This window comes from Labrus mixtus, chromosome 18 (genome assembly GCF_963584025.1).
Source record: "Labrus mixtus chromosome 18, fLabMix1.1, whole genome shotgun sequence".
In the NCBI taxonomy this organism is placed as follows: Eukaryota; Metazoa; Chordata; class Actinopteri; order Labriformes; family Labridae; genus Labrus; species Labrus mixtus.
The window spans coordinates 4,336,868-4,354,933 of NC_083629.1; the positions used below are offsets into that span (position 1 = coordinate 4,336,868).

The following is an 18,066-nucleotide window of genomic DNA, read 5'->3' on the forward strand; positions in this document are numbered from 1 at the left end:
GCTTAAACCTACACCCGAACTCACAGGATTACTCCTCTGCTCCTTCTTTATTTCCATTACTGGCAGCCAGTGATGCCAGTTAGAACACATTTTAAACAAAGGCAAACTAAAAGTGAGAGGCTTTTTGACAAAGAAGCTACAGCACACACGGCTTAGCTGTCAGGAAGCACTGCTGCTAAGACAAGACTGCTGGCACATAAAATATAATGTGCTCATCAGAGCAGAGAAAGGATTATTTGTTGAGGAAAAAAGGGTCTTTCAAGTATCTTTGGCTAAAACAGATACTGTCGTCACTTATATTTTTCTCATTGTAAAGCTGGGTGCTTTGTTGCACCTGGACAACTGGGATGATACGATACATGTACGTATGGTGGTGTTGGTGCTGGTTTGCTACCCTCGGCTGTTAGCTAGGCATTGGAAAAAACCTGCGACAATCTTACTCAGCCGGGACACACCCATGTTCACACACACACACACACACACACAGCTCATTGGAAGACCTTTCCCTCTTTGTCAAGTCTTTGAAGTGAGCTGCAGTGTTTATGAGAAAGACTCTCCCCCTCTCAACATGGGCCAGCTTTCCAAAACAGCCTCCTTGGTAACCTTGAGGCTGACTAGAAGGGGAAAAACTACAGCGGGCCAACATACAATAAGCCATCCGCTTGAACTGTGCACACACGCAAACACATGTGCAAACTCAACAGGAAGAAAGGATTTCATGAGTCACTGTGTAAAGGATTTGGTCAGAGAGTTCAACACAAATGGCATTTTAAGTGTGACATAAGCATGTTCTTGAGATTGTAATCCTTTGCCTCAGATGTAAGAGTGATGCAAGAAAAGTCTGAAGGGTGTCATAAAAGAGGCCCGCAACTTTCAATTCCATTCAAATATCAATTTATTGAACATTTACTCTCACAGTCTATTCATCACTCAATCTATCAAATGTTTAAGATGATGAAAAATGATAACTTTAAGGTCCATAAAGCAGTAAAATCCTTAGTTATGCTCAAGTTAAGATCCGTTCCAATGCTTCCTAATATTATCATGGTTTTTATTACCATTCATATTTGTCATTATATTCTGCTTCACCTGTTGAGCCATGAAGTTGGGATCACATTTTATACTAAAAGGATGTTAAGTCCCTTATTGAAAGTTAAGTTAGTTAGTTGTTTCAATAATCACGTCTTACAAACACACATATGACTGACTTTCTAACAAGCCTCTGGGATCATCGTTTCATAAAACCCAAAAGTCTAAAATATTTTGTGTTCATGTTTTAGAAAAATGTTTGTGTGTCCTGAAGTTGCCCCTTTAATTGACCTTTGACCAGTCCAGGGTGTACCCCGCCTCTCGCCTTATGGCAGCTGGGATTGGTTCCAGCCTCTCCCACAACCTTGAACAGGATTAAGTGGTATCGATCATGGATGGATAGATGTTTTAAACATGGGTGGTAATGTTGAATATAAGCTGGGCAACATAGTTTCAAGCTAAAGTTTGAAAAATATAAGAAAAGTGTTACGAGCTTTTCTCACAGGAACATTTTCTGTGCAGGTTTATTAAGTTTATCTTGTGTTTAGTGGAATGACAACAGTGCAGCTCCAATAAATCGGGGGTTTGACTTTGTTATTTTGATAGTCCCATTTTTGTCTTTTGTTTTTGTTGATTAATTAAAAGTGAAAACAAGAGCATTGCATGCCTTAACACAGAAAGTTAAATTCAGAGCCTTTTGCCCTTACCTTCAACTTTCGGCTTGGTTTCAGCGAGACGCTCTGCAAACTTCTTCTTAAAGAACAAAGCCTGCAGTCTGTGTTGGTAGTGGTCAATTCTGATGAAAGGCAGAAAGAGGTAAAGGGAGGGGAAAAGGGATGAAAAGGAAACAGAAGGTGAGGTGAGTTACATCTGTCTCGTGGGAAGCTTAAATTCAAAGCTAGAAATCACCCAAACGAACAAAACTCCCTCTCTTAGTTTTCACAGACTTTTGATCATCTATTAGGCTCCCATTAAGTTCAAGCGTTGACAAATGGGAATGTTAAACTCTCCGAAAGGTTCACAGAGGGAGGGAGTGTGAATTTTCAAAGTGGGACCAGGGATATTAAAAAGGAAACGACTTAATCCCAGAAGTATTCCTCTGACCAGAGGAAAGAGAGAGGACAGGGTTATATTTCAGAGGAGACATGGGAGGCTTTGATGATCTTGGACAAACAGTTAATTCTGTAACACAGAAGAAAAGGCACCAACTTCAAATGTGTTAAGAGTCCTAAAAGGACAGCCATGACTTCTTCTTCTCCTCTCAGATAAGTCTCAGTCAGTTTTTTTATGCTTCACAAAGCTTTACAGGTTTATTCTTTTTGAACCGATTGTTCAGGAGGAAATAATGGTTTACTGGTTAATCTTTTTATTCTGCACAATTTCTACCTGTTGATCCGACTTATTGCCCGGCTCTACCATATACACTTCATAAGGTTGTCACCTGAAGCAGTGAAATGCAATAAGGTCGTTTTCAGTACCTGCTCATTTCAAAGAGGAAGCGATCGGCTCGGGCCATCCGCTCCAGCTCGTGTTTGTGCTCCTCCAAGAGATCAATGTCGCTTTTCTCGGGGACAAACTTCAACAACTGCAAAGACACCAGGAACAACATCAAAGTGACTTCTGATAAAGTTGTATAGCTATAAACAGGATCGGTTTCTATTGGCTGTACTGAGTGTACATCTCTTTTAAAGTTCATCCAAGGCAACATTACACACTGAAATACATCGAAAAGATTCAGGATGCTTAATCATTTTCTGTTTTACTTCCTCTGTCCCCATTAGAAATCTATAGGTACTTTGTCTGGACTGACTGCTGACCAAGCATCAAACCTCCATGGCGCCTTTTTGAACGATAGAGTATCGATTTCCGTTCAGTATCAATCAAATCAGGACACAATGTTGTTACAGAGAAAAACAAACAGTTCTAATGACACCACGAGTTCTGAGCCTTACCTGCTCCAGCATATCTTTGGCGAGCTCTTCCCTCTCATCCATCTCTAGAATGGCCCTCTTGATCTCCTCATTGCTCAATTTTAACCTGCACAGGAAGGAAGTTGTAGTTTGTTTACATGAACACATTAAAAGTATGTTTATTTCAAACATGGAACTACTGGGCCTGGGTCTGGACCGGAGTCAGCTGCGTCCTCCCAGGTGTCTTCTGTGCTAAGTGTGCAGCTTTATGATCAATAACAGCATCGTCGGTCTTTGTCATGTATTGACCATGTGCTGACCCCAGTCGGGTCGGGTTTGTACCCTCGGGTCATTTACGGTGCACACGAGAGCGAGCTTTGGGACCATGTTGCTGTTTAGGCAGACAGAGAGGGTCTCAGGAAGTCTGTTTATTGATCAGTAAAAAGGGTTCAAATTCTCCACAGGGCTTTGGGTCAATGTTGTTGGGACCTTAAATGATGATAACTGATTCCAGTTCACAGACTGCAGCCCCCCTCAGGAGGAAGGGGTTAGTTTAACACGTCTAAAGGGAGGTTACGTCCACACGTCTATGTTTTCATTTTAAAATGAACAACTTTTGCTACATCAACGAACAGCATCCTCATTGAGCTGGTGCATCAGAGCCCTTAAAATAGATAGAAGATACTAGAAGCCTGCTGCAGCCCAAAAAGTTGATTTAGGATTTCAGAGTAGCACATCCGACCCCCCTGGATTTACCCCTGCCGCCAAGGCAAAATGACCTGAGCCGATCCATCTCGCTCACCATTTATTGATGCAAGTTTGTGATAATGCAGCATGGTGAGGAGACAGATGTTTCATAACAGGTGTGTTAATGACGCTGATCTCTTTCCTGATTTCTCACAGTGAAAAGAGAATAGATGTTGCAGTGCAGTTCCCAATGCATCACTGATATTCCACAGAACTGTCGAGGAACATCAGGCTTCATGATCAAACAACGTTTTACATCACTTCAGTCTGTAATCATCGGCTCACTCTCTTTCTGCTGCATGGAAACATGAGCACAGCCCTCCTTTCTCTGCTGAGCCTGGATCACGGTTTGTACACATCCTTTAATGTTTTGAAGGGGTAATTAAGGTTGTTGAGACTCTTTGTTCATTTGCACGTAAAGCAGGAGAGTCATATGATTCATTTGGGTTAAGAAATACTTAACGTGTTATTCAGAATATCCAACAAAAACCTTGTTGAAATCTGACCACTACTCCAATTCTTCACTGACCGTCATGTATCCCAGTAAAGGTCACATCTGGTTATTCAATTATGCTGACAGATGTCCTCTTGTGTCCATTAAAAAACATTTCTTGCAGCAGACAAAGGAGGCACCTGCCTCAAGCAAGTGAGTTACAGCTCTAACCCCTGACCCAGTGGCTGCAGGATCTCACTACAGCCTGCCTTTAGGACATCTCTTCTGTATTTTAATCCAATAAACAGACAGTAACATGTTTTTTATTGATGGTATAAAGAAGCATGATTGATAATTCTGTCCTGGGGTCTTACTTTGAAAGCAGGATGATGCAGTTTTGTGCACGTCTCCCATCGATGACTGACAGCTCCTTGACCTTCCGTGTGCTGACGTATAAGTCATCCATGGAGCCCGTCTCCTTCTGCAGGAGGACAAAGACAAAAAGAACAAGATTAACTCTGCAACATAGTTTCAGTTAAAAGCGCTCACATAAAATGCAAAGGTTTCCTCCTCACATCTGTTAGACATCTTTATTTTGTTTAGAGATGATATGAGCCCCTCGAAGCATTTAACAGTGTGTTAATTTGGACCAGACTTTGGAGAAGTCAGAAGAACCAGTTGTGGTAGTTTGATCACTGCCACTTTCAAACGCAGACTAAAAGGTTGCTCTAATGCCAAATACTTTAGTTGGCCTCGGGTCAAGTTCTCCGACCTGATTTAACTAAGATGAGTGTTGTGCATCACTTCATAGAGAACAAAATACACGTCTCATTAGAACAATCTAAACCTGGATTGAGTTTTTGGAAGATGTGTGATTGGAAGAATGTGCCCAAAAAAGTGGAGGAAACTCACAAATTCATGCCTGTGCAGGCGAAAAAATAAAAATTAAATAGTATGTGTTGTGAAAGCAGATTTTATTTGGTGAGTCATCCTGAGAAACACAATGCAGGCAGGCCTATAAAACCTCTCCGAGGAGCAGGAAACACTGCTAAAACTTAGTCCAGGCCAAGTGAGATATTTTTGTAAGCTCCACACAAATGTAGTTTTTAAAAATCCACAAGAGAAAAAGAACACACGTCTGAGAAAACTGGTCGGGGCCGCATGTTAAAATGCGCTCTATTTTAGGTCCAAGCTGGTTTCCTGTCCTTTTTGGAGGTTTCTGCCAATGACGTATGTGAAACAGATGCAGCTTGTAGAGAGAAAAGAAAAGTGTTGTTTTTCCATGTCTGCACTGACCCAGGTTGTCTGGCATCAGAGTGAGGTTGGCACTATGTAAGGGGGGCAACTCCCTTTCATACTGTAGGACGTCTTGAACCCCCTCTGCCCACACATGCTGTTTGGACTGTTTAACATAAAAGTGGCTGCATTTAAAGACTTCCATTTCCATTCCATCCTTTTCTAATTCCTAAAGCCTTTTTCCCACATGCACTCATGAAACATTTCTAGAACATTTCAGGCAGGCTGCGGCTGAAATCTTCCTGAGTTGCCTGTTCACACATTTCCCTCACAGCACAGTAGGAGACGACCTCTGTTGGACAGGACGGGGGGCATAATGCATAAACCCCTCCCATTCGCTTGGTGAATTTTCCTGGATATTACCAAAATATATACTATCAATTGTTTTTGACAGTCTGACCAGCTCAAGTCACATGGAATCTGATATTTTCAAATCAGAGTTTGGCCACATTCATATGTGACGCTAAATCGGATACAGGTCGAGGCTTTAGCAATCAGAACCTCTGTTTGAGCAGCCAGATCAGAATGTATGTGACTTTCACAACACTCTGAGGGTCCTAGTTCTGCGCCGGAGGGAAAGGCAGGGGGGCAGGACTCACTCGCACTCCAAAAAAAACCAAAATGGAAGACAGCTGAGATGTAGACGGACAGAAGAGGGACAATGAGTTAAACCTTAGAGCACATTTACTTCAGTGAACTGTTCAAACACTGTGCTCTTGTGACGTCATTGTTTGGGTTTGTTTTTTTTTGCACATGTGGGTCACTTCATGCCACTTTTTGAAAAGTAATGTGAACATGAATCTGCAAAACAAATCCATCTTGAGCATTAGAACTTTAGTGTGAACATTGCTATAATCACAGATATGGTTTTATTTTATTTATTTGTGCGTCTGCAGAGGCTGTGTCACAGCAAACAAAGGTTAGGACGGGGGCTTGGAGTCTTTTTTATTTTTGTGTTCTGCATAGTTTAGATGATTGTGTGGTGGGCTCTGGATGCTGCGACCTGCAACAGCATCATCTTGAGTGACTGCATCCTGTTTAAACACCCATAGGACTAAAAACACAAAATGTCAACTATCAGCTTCATGTCAGTGCCTTGTGTCCTATGTCATGTCGTACGGCTGATGTGTGACAGGACATGCCAACCACTTTGGGTCATCCCGTCACTTTTGGACATTCACATCATTATTCACTCATAATGTAAAGAAGTGTCCGCTCTGTGAGGCTGTTGCATTGCAGAGGAGAAGGTGATTGAGAAGTGAAGGTAACACTTGAGATAAAGATGCTGGGAGAACTTGAACTCACCTGTTTGAAGGATTGGTTAGTGAGCAGCTCCTGCGCAGGCAATCGGAGAAATGCAGAGAGACACAAAAAAAAATTGAAAACACATGCAAAGATTAGCAACTCAAGCAGAAAACAGAGTGGTGGCAAGTGCAAAGAACTACAACTATGCAAACTACAAGCTGCAGCTGGGAAGCCCCTCAGTGAGAGAGAAAATTGTAATAATCTGCTGTCAAAAGTCATCAGGGGCTCATGGAAGTCTAAAATATCTCGTTTCATTTTGGTTTCTGTATTCCTAAAACAGGTCACGATTGTTTTAATGTATTCTTTTGATTGCATCTACATTTGTCTTGACGTGGAAAAACCGCAAAAAATGAAAAATGAGTGTGGTTCCTAATCCTACAGAGGGCAAATGTAAACATAAGACCATTTTAAAAAGAAACACCAATGACAAGCTTCAAAAAAGCAATTATGCCCCGTGTAAACATTATAAAATCGTCCTGTTGAATTTCGTCTGACTCTTGCCAAATGGAACCAAAGTTGTCGAGGCCAGAAAGATCTTGTTTTTTTTAATGCGGCTCCGTCCGTAGAGATCGGTGTCAACCTGAGCCAATAAAAACCTGCTCTGTATAAATAAATACCCGCACTAAATCACCGTCGGCAAAAGCCTCAAACGACCCGTTTCCCTTTAATAAAAGCCTGAAAAGAGAAGTTTTGCGTTTAGCTGTCAGAATGCTTTTAAGCATGGCAGTAAAATGCCTAAAAAAGAAGTTCAACAATGCGTCCATCGAGGTTAAGTGCTGCTGCTCCATCGAGCCTTAACGACCTTGCTTTAAACTGCGATTACTAGAAACTCATTAGGACCATTAACATTCCACTTAGAGCCATTTGAGGCGGTATTATGCAACTGCATGAATATCATCACATGACAAGTGGAGGGTAAATGAGTTTGAAGCACACACACACAGAAGTAATCACTGTGTACTGTATGCTCCGGTCCCAAAGGGCGTGCGTCCTGTAATTATCCTATTAGTTAGTCTCGGGTTCAACATGGTTTTAGTCAATGCCTCTCTATGCCGACAGAGGTTCCTGTGTGGGGACTCCTTGTGACTTCAGTGCCTCTTTCCTGTCTGTTCATTTTAATCCATGAGCCCCGTGAAGACGCAGTCAAATCGCCAAGTTCTCACACAAACGCTCGGCAGATACCCGGGCAAAGCTTGAGCCGTGTGGCATCTCTACAATATCAGGCATTCAGCAGTGAACAGCTGCTCGTGTTAGCCTGGAGCTGAACCCTCAAGACACACACACACACACACACACACACACACACACACACACACACACACACACACACACACACACACACACACACACACACACACACACACACACACACACACACACACACACACACACACACACACACACACACACACACACACACACACACACACACACACACACACACACACACACACACACACACACACACACACACACACACACACACACACACACACACACACACACACCCACCCACACACCCACACACACACACACACACACCCACACCCACACACCCACACACACACCCACACACATTTTCCTAAAATGTAATTCAGTTTTTTTTTTCTCAGTGTGCTAATAAATCCAAACCTGCTGTCTCTGATAGGCTGAAAACATCTTCTCTATGTCCTTCAGGTCGAGAATCTCGAACGCTCTCAGGTCATCGATGTCGTTCCAGATGGTGCCGTTGATCACATTCTGAAGAGGAGGACAAAAAGGGTTAACACTTAAAGTCAAGCATTCAAAGTTTCTTCAGTTACTTAAAGTACGATTAGATGCCTTGAACGTAGTAGTTATAGAAGCTAAAACATCAAACTGCAGAGACACCGTGCTAAAGCTATCATATTATAAGAACAGCAGGGATATAATGTAATGATGTAAGACTCTGAGAACAGATTTTTCTTTACATCATGATCTTTTTTTGGACAATTGTGACCTTCATGAAAATAGTTAAAATCTTAGATCTTTAAACTTGTTTCTCTTTCTTGTTTTTTGTTGATTCATTTTACATTCTACAAATCATTACGGCTACCCGAGCTGTTAACAGGTGAGGAATACAGACTGATACAGACTTAATCAGAAATAATGCAATAAGAAAATATTCATTATCTAAATTTGCAGATCTTCAAGATTATGGATAAGACAGACCAAACAAAAGATATAAAAAAGACAAACCAACATATTGATACATGTTCTCTCACCTCTCCTAGTTTGGCCCAGTTGAAGGACTTGAGCGGATGAGAAGGCTGAGGGATGGACTTGGAGCGCATGGTGCTCGCTGAGTTGAACGACGGAATAGGAGGCGGGGCTCCAAAAATGGGAGGGGCCCCTGGTGGAGGAGGCGGTGCTCCGGGTGGAGGAGGAGGTGGCGGAGGAGGAGGCGGGCAGCTGAATGGAAGCGGAGGAGGAGGAGGCGGAGGACAGCCACCCATCATAGGTGGCGGAGGAGGAGCCATCGGGGCACCAGGAGGGGGAGGAGGGGTTGGGAATGACACGCCGCCACTCTGTTGGAGAAGATAGGGAAATGAAAAGATGAAGACAGCCTGTTCTCACTGACACAAGGTGAAGTACATTGTTTTCCTCTTCAGTTTCAGTACTGTTTCTATCCTCCATTTTTGTTTCCACCTTGAAGTCATGTCACAAATAATAATGAGGACGAGAGTACACTCAGACTGACGGATAGATGGGTCAAACTAAACATAAACTTCTTCAGGGAGATATGGTTTGATCCCCATGTTAAATCCATCATCAGTGATGACTTCTTTAAAGAAGGAGACTTTAATAAGTTGATTAATGTTTGTAATGTAATTAACCTGTGTGTGTAGGTTAAGTAATGTGTGTGCATTACTTTAATTATAATGTGTTAATGCCAACTGAACCACTTTATCTGGAAAATCTACAACCATTGGCCAAATATTGCAACGAAGGGCAGCTGACCAGACTACTGTATTTTAAAAGATGGAGGGGTATTTCATCATTAATATTATCTTTTTTAAATGTAACCTTAGGGTTACACTATAATATATCCATGACTCATTCAGTGTGCAACATAAAAAGCATCAGTGCTTACAGATATGTCATTGATCCGTGTGGACAGGTCCATGACTTGCTCCCTGGCCGAGCGCAGCTCCACTCCCTCACGCTGCAGTTTGTCCTTCATCTTATTCAGAGTCTTCATCATCTCGTCCTTTTCCTGGGTCTTGGTTTCACACTCCCTCTCCTTCTTCTCTAGTTTAGCCATCAGCTCTGCATGGTCTAAAAGCAAAACAGAACAGAAAACAGAACAATGTTCATTTAGAGCAGCAGAGAGTAATGTGTGTGCAAATATGAAAAAATAAAATAAAAACCAGATTGATAGATAAATGCATGAAGAATTGGATGATGCATTTTCTCTCTCTCTCCACCTGCAGGGGGCAGCGTGTCAAACAAGTCGTACCTTTCCTGAACTTCTCTGCCTGGTCTCGCCATTGTTTCACCTCATTCTCATTGACCAACCTGTGGAGAAGGCAGACGGAAATATAAGAACAGACACAAAAACAGTCCGATAAAGTTAGCAGAGCCAGAATGATAGCAGGTAAGGGTCAACTGCAGCCCAAACAAGTCGAGCCATGAACGATGAGGAAATGTAATCATTGGATTGGAAATCCATTGACAAGTGACAAAAGTCTTTTTTGTGTGTGTGAGGTCAGCATGGACTTGGTTGAGGCAGTTTGCTCTTTGAAGCAGCGTAACACAACATTAATGCCACAAATTAATCCTGCATATATATTCAAAGTTATTCATTTAAGCACTTAGTCCAGCCTGGGGTTTAAACAGGGTTACAATGACATTTTTAAATAAAAATGAGATCAACTGATGTGAAATAGATGAGTGGTCCTGATAACGAGGCAATCAGGGAGACTGCCTCTTGAGTTAAAAGTAGGAGTTAAGAAGTCGAAAACAAAATGAGAAAAGAGAAACTAAATCTGATGAGGAAAGACTGGAAAGTGAAACCTTGAGAATCGGTTGAAGCCGTGGCTGGAGTTGAAAGAACAGACATATTTCAGTGTCAGAGAGAAGAGAACTGATGAAGAGAAAGAGGAGGAGTCTTCACTACTACTTAGCAGGAAAAGTGCTGAGGTATGACTTCTAATGATTCTCCGCTAAAAACCTCGAATCAATTCAACACGGGGGGAAATCCAACAGGCAATTTAAAAGCAAATTAAGCATTAATCAGACTCGGGGTTCAACCTTCTGCTGTTAATGAACTCGATTAGAAAGTCTGAGCTGTTTTAATTACAACTGACGCAACGCTCTATTGATCCAATTTGTTTCCAATAAAAAAACTTCATTGGCAACAGGTCATGTAAATCCCTACGAAGATGTTGAAAACCTTAAATACTGTCAAAAAGAGTGTTTTTGGATCGTGCAAATGTGATCCTAGATGATGAATGACTTGGTCTCCTGGTTGTTTGAGCTGTTGTTTTAACGTCCCCCCCTCTTAGTCACCGCAATAGAAAAAAAAACCATGAAGTGCATTTTTACTCCAGCACTCTGAACTCTGTGTGATTTACTCTTGGAGAGTTAATGGAAAGACAACAAGAATGGAAGCGATGTTTTATGCTAGCGGCAACCCTCCAATGAAACCAATAAGGAAGTGCTTAAAACTGCATTTCCTCCAGTGTCCACTCGAGGCTGGTTGCTAAGGTCCAGGACTCCCCAATATAGCTCATTTCTTTCTTTGTGTTTGGAATTATGATTTTTTTAAACTCATCTGTTTTAAGAAAGAGAGTTATATATATTTATATATACATAGGGAATGGTGTGGCTGATTTGGCATGTTGAAACCAAGATTCAGCCTCAGCTGCCCCTCTCTGCCAGTTCAAGATTGACCAAAAGTTAGTTATAGTCAGGACTTTCAATATGACGCGTCCGTCATTGGGCCTTTAACACCTCTTGTTTCACCAGTGGGTGCTGCCGACTGTGGCTCGGTTGGTAGAGTTGGACTTCTCTCAACTGAAAGGTTGGGGGTTCGATCCCCAGCTCCTGCAGCCACATGGCCGATGTGTCCTTGGGCAAAACATTTATTCCCAAGTTTTAACTGTGTATGAATGGGATAAGTTACTTCTGATGGACACTGCAGCCACTGTGATCAGTGTGTCAATGTGGTGTGAATGTGGAGGTGTGTCCCGCTGTGTAAAAGCGCTTTGAGTAGTCAGAAGACTAGAAAAGCTCAAATCCATTTACCATTTACTAGGGTAGTGTGGAGTTTCAAGGCTTTGAAATGGACAGTACTGCATGTGAAGGCTTAGATGAAACATTCAAGTTCCTCTTTTGTGCACTACTGGAGAGAATCACGCTGCGATTCACTGGAGTGAGATGATGATGCACAAACAGGAGAAGCTGAATCAGTACTGAACAGAGTTGGAGCAGGCAGGAGCAACGCTTCGTGTTTTATGGTGACACAGAGACTAAACAAAATTCATCACTGATATAAATCTTGGTTTAAAAGCAGAGAAAAAAGCGAGAAAAATGGAAGAGAAGAAATATAATGAAGAAATGAACGAGAGCACATCAGAAAGAGAAACTGAAGCTACCCTGTGTGAGACTCACACCAATCACACACCCTATCGTACAGAAATGCAACAATGCGCTTTTTCAACACTACCTGGACCAGTTTTTAGTCTTTCAACACAACTTCAGGTTTGTTTCAGAAGTCAGTAAACCCTCAGACCTCAAAACACAGCACACATCAACGGTGTATTTGACAGTCACTGCAGACCGTCTTTCCACACAGAAAACATCAACGTGGAGTCCTAATGCTCGGCTCTCCGAGATGAATTGATCATTCCTCCATGTTTCCCTCCGCATGAAGCGCAGTGACTGCTTCGCCGCACCTGAACACGGCTGACTTGGCAGATCTGCTCATTCAATGTGATTAGGAGAAATTTCCTTTTGATCTCCAGCTTCCTCTTTCATGCCCTTCCTTACAAATGTACCCACGACCCCCTGCTGCAACTTCACCTCACCTTCCCTGCACATTCTCCTCTGTTACCTCTGACATAATAGAAAACATAAAAAACATTGAAGTGAACTACTTAAGTTAACTATCTTTTGTAAAAGTATGAACTCCAGTATCATATCTTGCCTCTATAACACCTTCTAATGATATCCTAGGACAGCAAATATGACATAAGCTACACTCTCTCCCTGTTTGTTATGGGTTAGTTATGAGTTTTCACTTACATGCGAACAATGTTTTTAACACTGAAGTTGTCCAGAGGGGCGATGTCGGGGTCCTCTCCCTTTTCGTCCTGTAGGACTATCTGCTGCAGGATCCTGTCTAAGAGCTGCCAGTGATGCAGGCTACCACCGCCGCGTTTGTCTGAGAAGAAGTCACACAAACAAAGCCAAACAGTCAGGTATGAAAGGTTGGCCTCTGATGCACAGTTTATGATTTAATGGTAATGTATGGGATATAACAGCCTTTTTTATAGGGCGTAGTTACATGCATGCAGCGAAACATATTTGATTTAATTTGAAACCTTTTCAAAAAGGAAATAAAAAACTCGTTATTATGCAGCTATACTCACAGGGCATCTGCAGGCAGTGCTGCAGGATGGAGAGGAGGTTGGGGTAGGCGTCTGTGTGGCTCAGCTTCTTCTTGATCAGCTCAAACATGGCACCAGCACTCTTAGTATCTACATGACTCTGTTCGGATAGGACACAGTCGTAAGTTACTATTAAATCTGCATGAGCATGTTAGTCCCCCGAGTACAGGAGGAACATCTTACTCCAGAGACAGAACATTCTGTGGGAACTTTCTGATTATTAAACTTCCTGAGACACTGAGTAAGTGAGCAGGCTTCTCCTCGTCTCATGACTGAATGTGACCATCACTCAGCTTTCTTTGAGATATAAAGCCAAAAGTGGAACAGGCACCAACATTAGTTTGACAAGAAAATAGATGTTTTTTGTTCACAAGGTAACTCACCATATCGAATCTTTTGGCCAACTCGGAGTCGTCCTCATTTCGCACCATCTCAAAGAAGTCCAAATGCCTTCACAGAGAGAAATAACAGAGTGAGATGAGAGTTTTACTGCAGCTTGATTTAACCCTTTATGTAAGTTTGTAGTGTAGTTTCACAGACGTTTGTTTAACAGGAAGTAATGTAGCAGGTCACAACACTATGTTGGATAACAAGGTCTGCATTTGTTAATCGTTGAATTACTTTTTTAGAAAACAAAAGTCATGTGCTGCTCCTGCATTACAGGTAAGAAGTGATTGATATTAATTTGCTGCTCTGCTCTGCTCGACTGCATCGTTACCAAAGGTGGAAGATCATTTACAAGCTGACTGCATATAAAGTCTAAGTCTCACCGATCCAGAGTGGCGTTCTCGTGCCCTCGGAGCTTGTCGATGACCGGCTGGATGCCCAACATCAGGAACTCGTACCTTAGGTGGAGGCGGAACTCAAGGTTGTCCTTAAAATAAATAGAAAAAAACAAAAACAATGTCAAGGTATAAAAAAAGGCTTTTGTGTTCTTAATTAGGTAGGGGCAGACGCATGGATATGTGCACGGCACAGCTGTAATTGTTGGGGTGTAAATGTCAAGGTGGTGCAGGTGTTCATGCTGACCTCTCCAGCTCCAGCATTGAGCACAGCGTTGATGAAGGACATGATGGCGGTCTTTAAGTTCACCTCGTCCCTGTAGCGGCCTGTGCTCTTGTCCAGCTCGTTCAGCAGCGTCTACAGGGTCAGGACAGACAAAGGAAAGTGAGTCAGCAAGAATGTTTGATGTCAAAATAAAAATGAATGTAATCAACTGGATCAGACATTAAAGTACACAACTGAAAGAAATCTTGATTTATGGAAAGTGAGTTGTTTGAACATAACGCTAAAGAGAAGCAGTTAGCGGGTCACTGTGCTCACGCCTCACACCCCGACATACTTCTCGGCCTGGTCATAACTCAAACCGACATAAGAAAGGGCACAGAATCACTCAGCTCTTGTGCTCTTAGTTTAGCCTGAGGTGTCATGATTTACCACAAACCCTTGGGGAGGGGGGGGGGGGGCGGGGGGGCGTTCGAGACGTGGCTTGTTGACACAGTCCTGCTAGTCACTAAAGCACTAAAGACTAGCTGACCTCAATAACTCTGGTTGTCCTCACCTGCCTTTAATAAGGCCACAGTGTTGACTTAACCCCAGGCAGACAGTCTGAGGTGCTGCAGCATTAGTTTCTAACTCATTTTAATGACCACAGCTTGATTTATCACGCACAACTACTGCATATGTCATACATTCCATAGACTAGATATTTGAAGGAGAAGGTGGCGCTACAGAGGAGCTAGCACGTTAGTTGGCTTCTTTTCTCGTTTCTCATCTTGCAGCTTGGACTGTTTCAATAATCTTGTTCTCCTCAATGTCTCCAGGAATGGTTCACCGAGTATGTTCATGCCACAATTTAAGTAAGGTGAGATCTACTTGCACCTCCCCTCAGTTCCCCTCAGTTCCCCTCACCTGAAAGCGAGTCCTCTCTGCAGCGTACTTCTGGTAGTGTGCCATGGCCTGCAGCACCTTCTTGTGTCCGTCAGGGACTAAACACACGGCGCCGAGGATCTCCAGCACGGCCACTTTGGTCTTGATGTTCTCCGTCCGCAGGCTCTGGGAGATGGTGTTGATGCTCTGCGGGTGGGCGAGGACGTGGGCGCGGCCCTGCGAGTTGTTCATCAGGGCCTTGATGCAGCCGATGACGGAGGTGTGGACGCGGCTCTCCGACGTCTCGTAGTCCATGCTGCGCAGGAAGTTGAGGAGGCAGGTGAGGCCGTCGAGCTCGATGAAGCGAGTGACGAACCTGTAGGACAAAGACAGGAAAGTCAGCGTTAATTCAAATCTTAAAAAGGGTGCCGAGACCCTGGGAACTTTTTAAACAAGAAAAAGCATCTCTACACTCGTATGGCTGAGCTTGACCCTAGTATTTGTGAACTCATTTTTCTGATTAATAGATATTCCAGGAACCAGAACTTTGTGTAAAGTGGTTTTATGGACTTTTAATTTAGGCATAATTTCATCACAAATATTTTTAAAATTATATTTTGAGTTCTCAATTGCACGTCTACAGTTAAACCTACAAAATGCTTCCTAACATGCAGAGCTTCTATACATGTGAAATAACCCGAGTTCTCCCCGTCTCCCACAGATGACCCTCATTAGCTGAATTAATTAGAATCAGCGAGTAATTAAGCTTTGGTGGAGAGAAGAGCACCGATTAAATGACAGGCAGGCCTCACACACTGAGGAACATCACATCTACAGAGAGCTCACTGTGGGCTGTATCGTAAATGACCTTCCCACTCACTAAGATTCCTGAGAGGCCTCATGAATTATTTTATACAAATGAGGAGCTGACGGGGAGAGGAGACGAGGACAAACACAGGAGGAAGAAAAAAAGTTTAAAGGACAGTGAGGACAGAGGGGGAGGGTGTGTGAGTTTGGATTTATTGCCTCTTATTATTTTAGACACTGCACATTGTTTTAATGTCTCCCACCGCTTAATTGGCTCAGGCACGGCGAGGAAAAACACAACACAAAAATATGTAAATCATCCAATTATTATCCTTTACATCAAGGCCACGGCTCGTCCTCAGCTCACACACAATCAGTCCCAGATTTCCAGCAGATGCACACACTGATGTTACCTGGCATGGCCAGTAAATCTCTCACAGACGTGTAATCCTCTGATCAGCAGCAGCCAGCATGAGACCGAGGAGGTCATACAACAAGCATGCAACCAACTGGGGTGCCAAGTCAAGTTGCCAAATCTAGCATATAAAACAATTATTTATATATATTTCAAGAGACAAATGTCTTGGTCACACACACAAACAAAAAAAGAATAAAACTGTCACCACACATCCACAGTCTGCCCCTGATCTCACAGGTTGTCTTGACTTGAAACTGCATGAAAAAGGTCTGTGAGATCGAATTGTTGCTTTTGCAATTAAAGTTGCTGGGAGCTTTTAATACAGTGTGAGGATCCTTTTTTGTATTCTTGCCTTCTGTTTTCATGATCGAACATGAAAGAAAGTGTTGGCATTCGGTATCAACATTTTTGATATATGCTGAAATGCCATCTTCAACAGCAGTATCTGGGCCGCCCTCTTGGAGGACTAAAGCCTCCATATATGGGGCACAACCTCTAAACATTAAGCTTCCTTTATTTGCCTCTTTATTTGGGTTCTAAAGTGTATTTCCGTTTTTTATTCCTCCGATCCACAACTTTGTTCTCCAAAACACTGCTGTCTCTCTTTACATTACTTTACCGTTTTGTTCACAGCTTTGGGTTAAAAAACTGAATTCACTTTAAACAACCTTACAAAGAACCTTCCTTGACGATGCAGTGAAAATAATAAGACAACCACAACCCAATACTCTTTTGTTTCAGTGCAGACATTACAGTCTTGGCCTCCATTCAACACCAAGGTGGCCAAAAATATAAATCCAAACTGCTAGATACGACTTGATTCAGATGTAACACAGACACTGGAAGCAGAGCAAGGCGGACGTGATCCAAGTGTTAAAAGTTACACATCTTATATCAGTGACAAGTCTTTGGCCGTCAGTAGTCATTCGCCTGCCCGTTAATCACAGGGCCACCTCAGAGAGAGAAAGAGAGGTTTCATAGAGGGAGAGAAATTAAGCTGAACATCCCTGTGATTAATGTATGGAGGCAGAGGAGGAGAGATGTTGCTCTTGGAGTCTGGGATCAAAAGGGTGGACGGGATTCAAGGCTTCGCTTCGCTCTGCTGGATTGTCGACAGCTTTCCAGAAACTTGCAGTGCGCACAGATGAATGCACACAATCCTTTGCAGGCAAAAACAACTGCAAGTGCTTGTGCAGGGAAAGTAAGGAGATAAATCAATGCATGTACAAATATCTCACACATCTGCATTGCTCCTTAAACGATGTTGAACAGCGACTTTACAGTAAAGGACACAACATGTAAGCCAACATCTTACTATTCTGTCCTCCTCCCCCTGCTTTCATGTTCTCTCCAGTGAGCACTTGAATCAATGAATCCCATCGCCTTCGACTTTGGAGTCTCCTCTCGTCTTCCCAAATCCACTGACACTCACGCTCAGTCGAGTGTCATGCAGGCCCTTTGCTTTTCTTTTTTTTCCTTTTTTTTTTTGGAACAACCGCTGCATACCTAAAAAGCCGCTGTGGCTGGGTTAAAGACAGCCAGAGCTCAACAACATGCTGCATACAATATGAGCTCAGACAGAGCTGAACAATGCAGAGCCCGGGCCAACCACACACAAGC

At 42.8% G+C, this 18,066-nt stretch overlaps 1 protein-coding gene across 4 annotated transcripts in view; it reads right to left on the reverse strand.

The window, feature by feature from the left end:
* Window positions 1-18,066, reverse strand: part of daam2 (dishevelled associated activator of morphogenesis 2) — a 107,303-nt gene that overhangs the window by 13,026 nt on the left and 76,211 nt on the right. For 3 of the 4 annotated variants that reach the window (XM_061063837.1, XM_061063839.1, XM_061063838.1), the window contains exons 6-20: window positions 15,264-15,597; window positions 14,382-14,492; window positions 14,123-14,226; window positions 13,736-13,802; window positions 13,335-13,452; window positions 12,988-13,126; window positions 10,199-10,257; window positions 9,833-10,017; window positions 8,964-9,266; window positions 8,353-8,460; window positions 6,721-6,750; window positions 4,494-4,600; window positions 2,982-3,066; window positions 2,508-2,614; window positions 1,737-1,825 (exon numbers count right to left, since the gene is read on the reverse strand). In XM_061063837.1, coding sequence (XP_060919820.1) covers window positions 1,737-1,825; window positions 2,508-2,614; window positions 2,982-3,066; window positions 4,494-4,600; window positions 6,721-6,750; window positions 8,353-8,460; window positions 8,964-9,266; window positions 9,833-10,017; window positions 10,199-10,257; window positions 12,988-13,126; window positions 13,335-13,452; window positions 13,736-13,802; window positions 14,123-14,226; window positions 14,382-14,492; window positions 15,264-15,597 — 1,946 coding nt within the window. The remainder of the gene's footprint in view (window positions 1-1,736; window positions 1,826-2,507; window positions 2,615-2,981; window positions 3,067-4,493; window positions 4,601-6,720; window positions 6,751-8,352; window positions 8,461-8,963; window positions 9,267-9,832; window positions 10,018-10,198; window positions 10,258-12,987; window positions 13,127-13,334; window positions 13,453-13,735; window positions 13,803-14,122; window positions 14,227-14,381; window positions 14,493-15,263; window positions 15,598-18,066) is intronic. The other variant, XM_061063840.1, reaches the window with a different exon arrangement.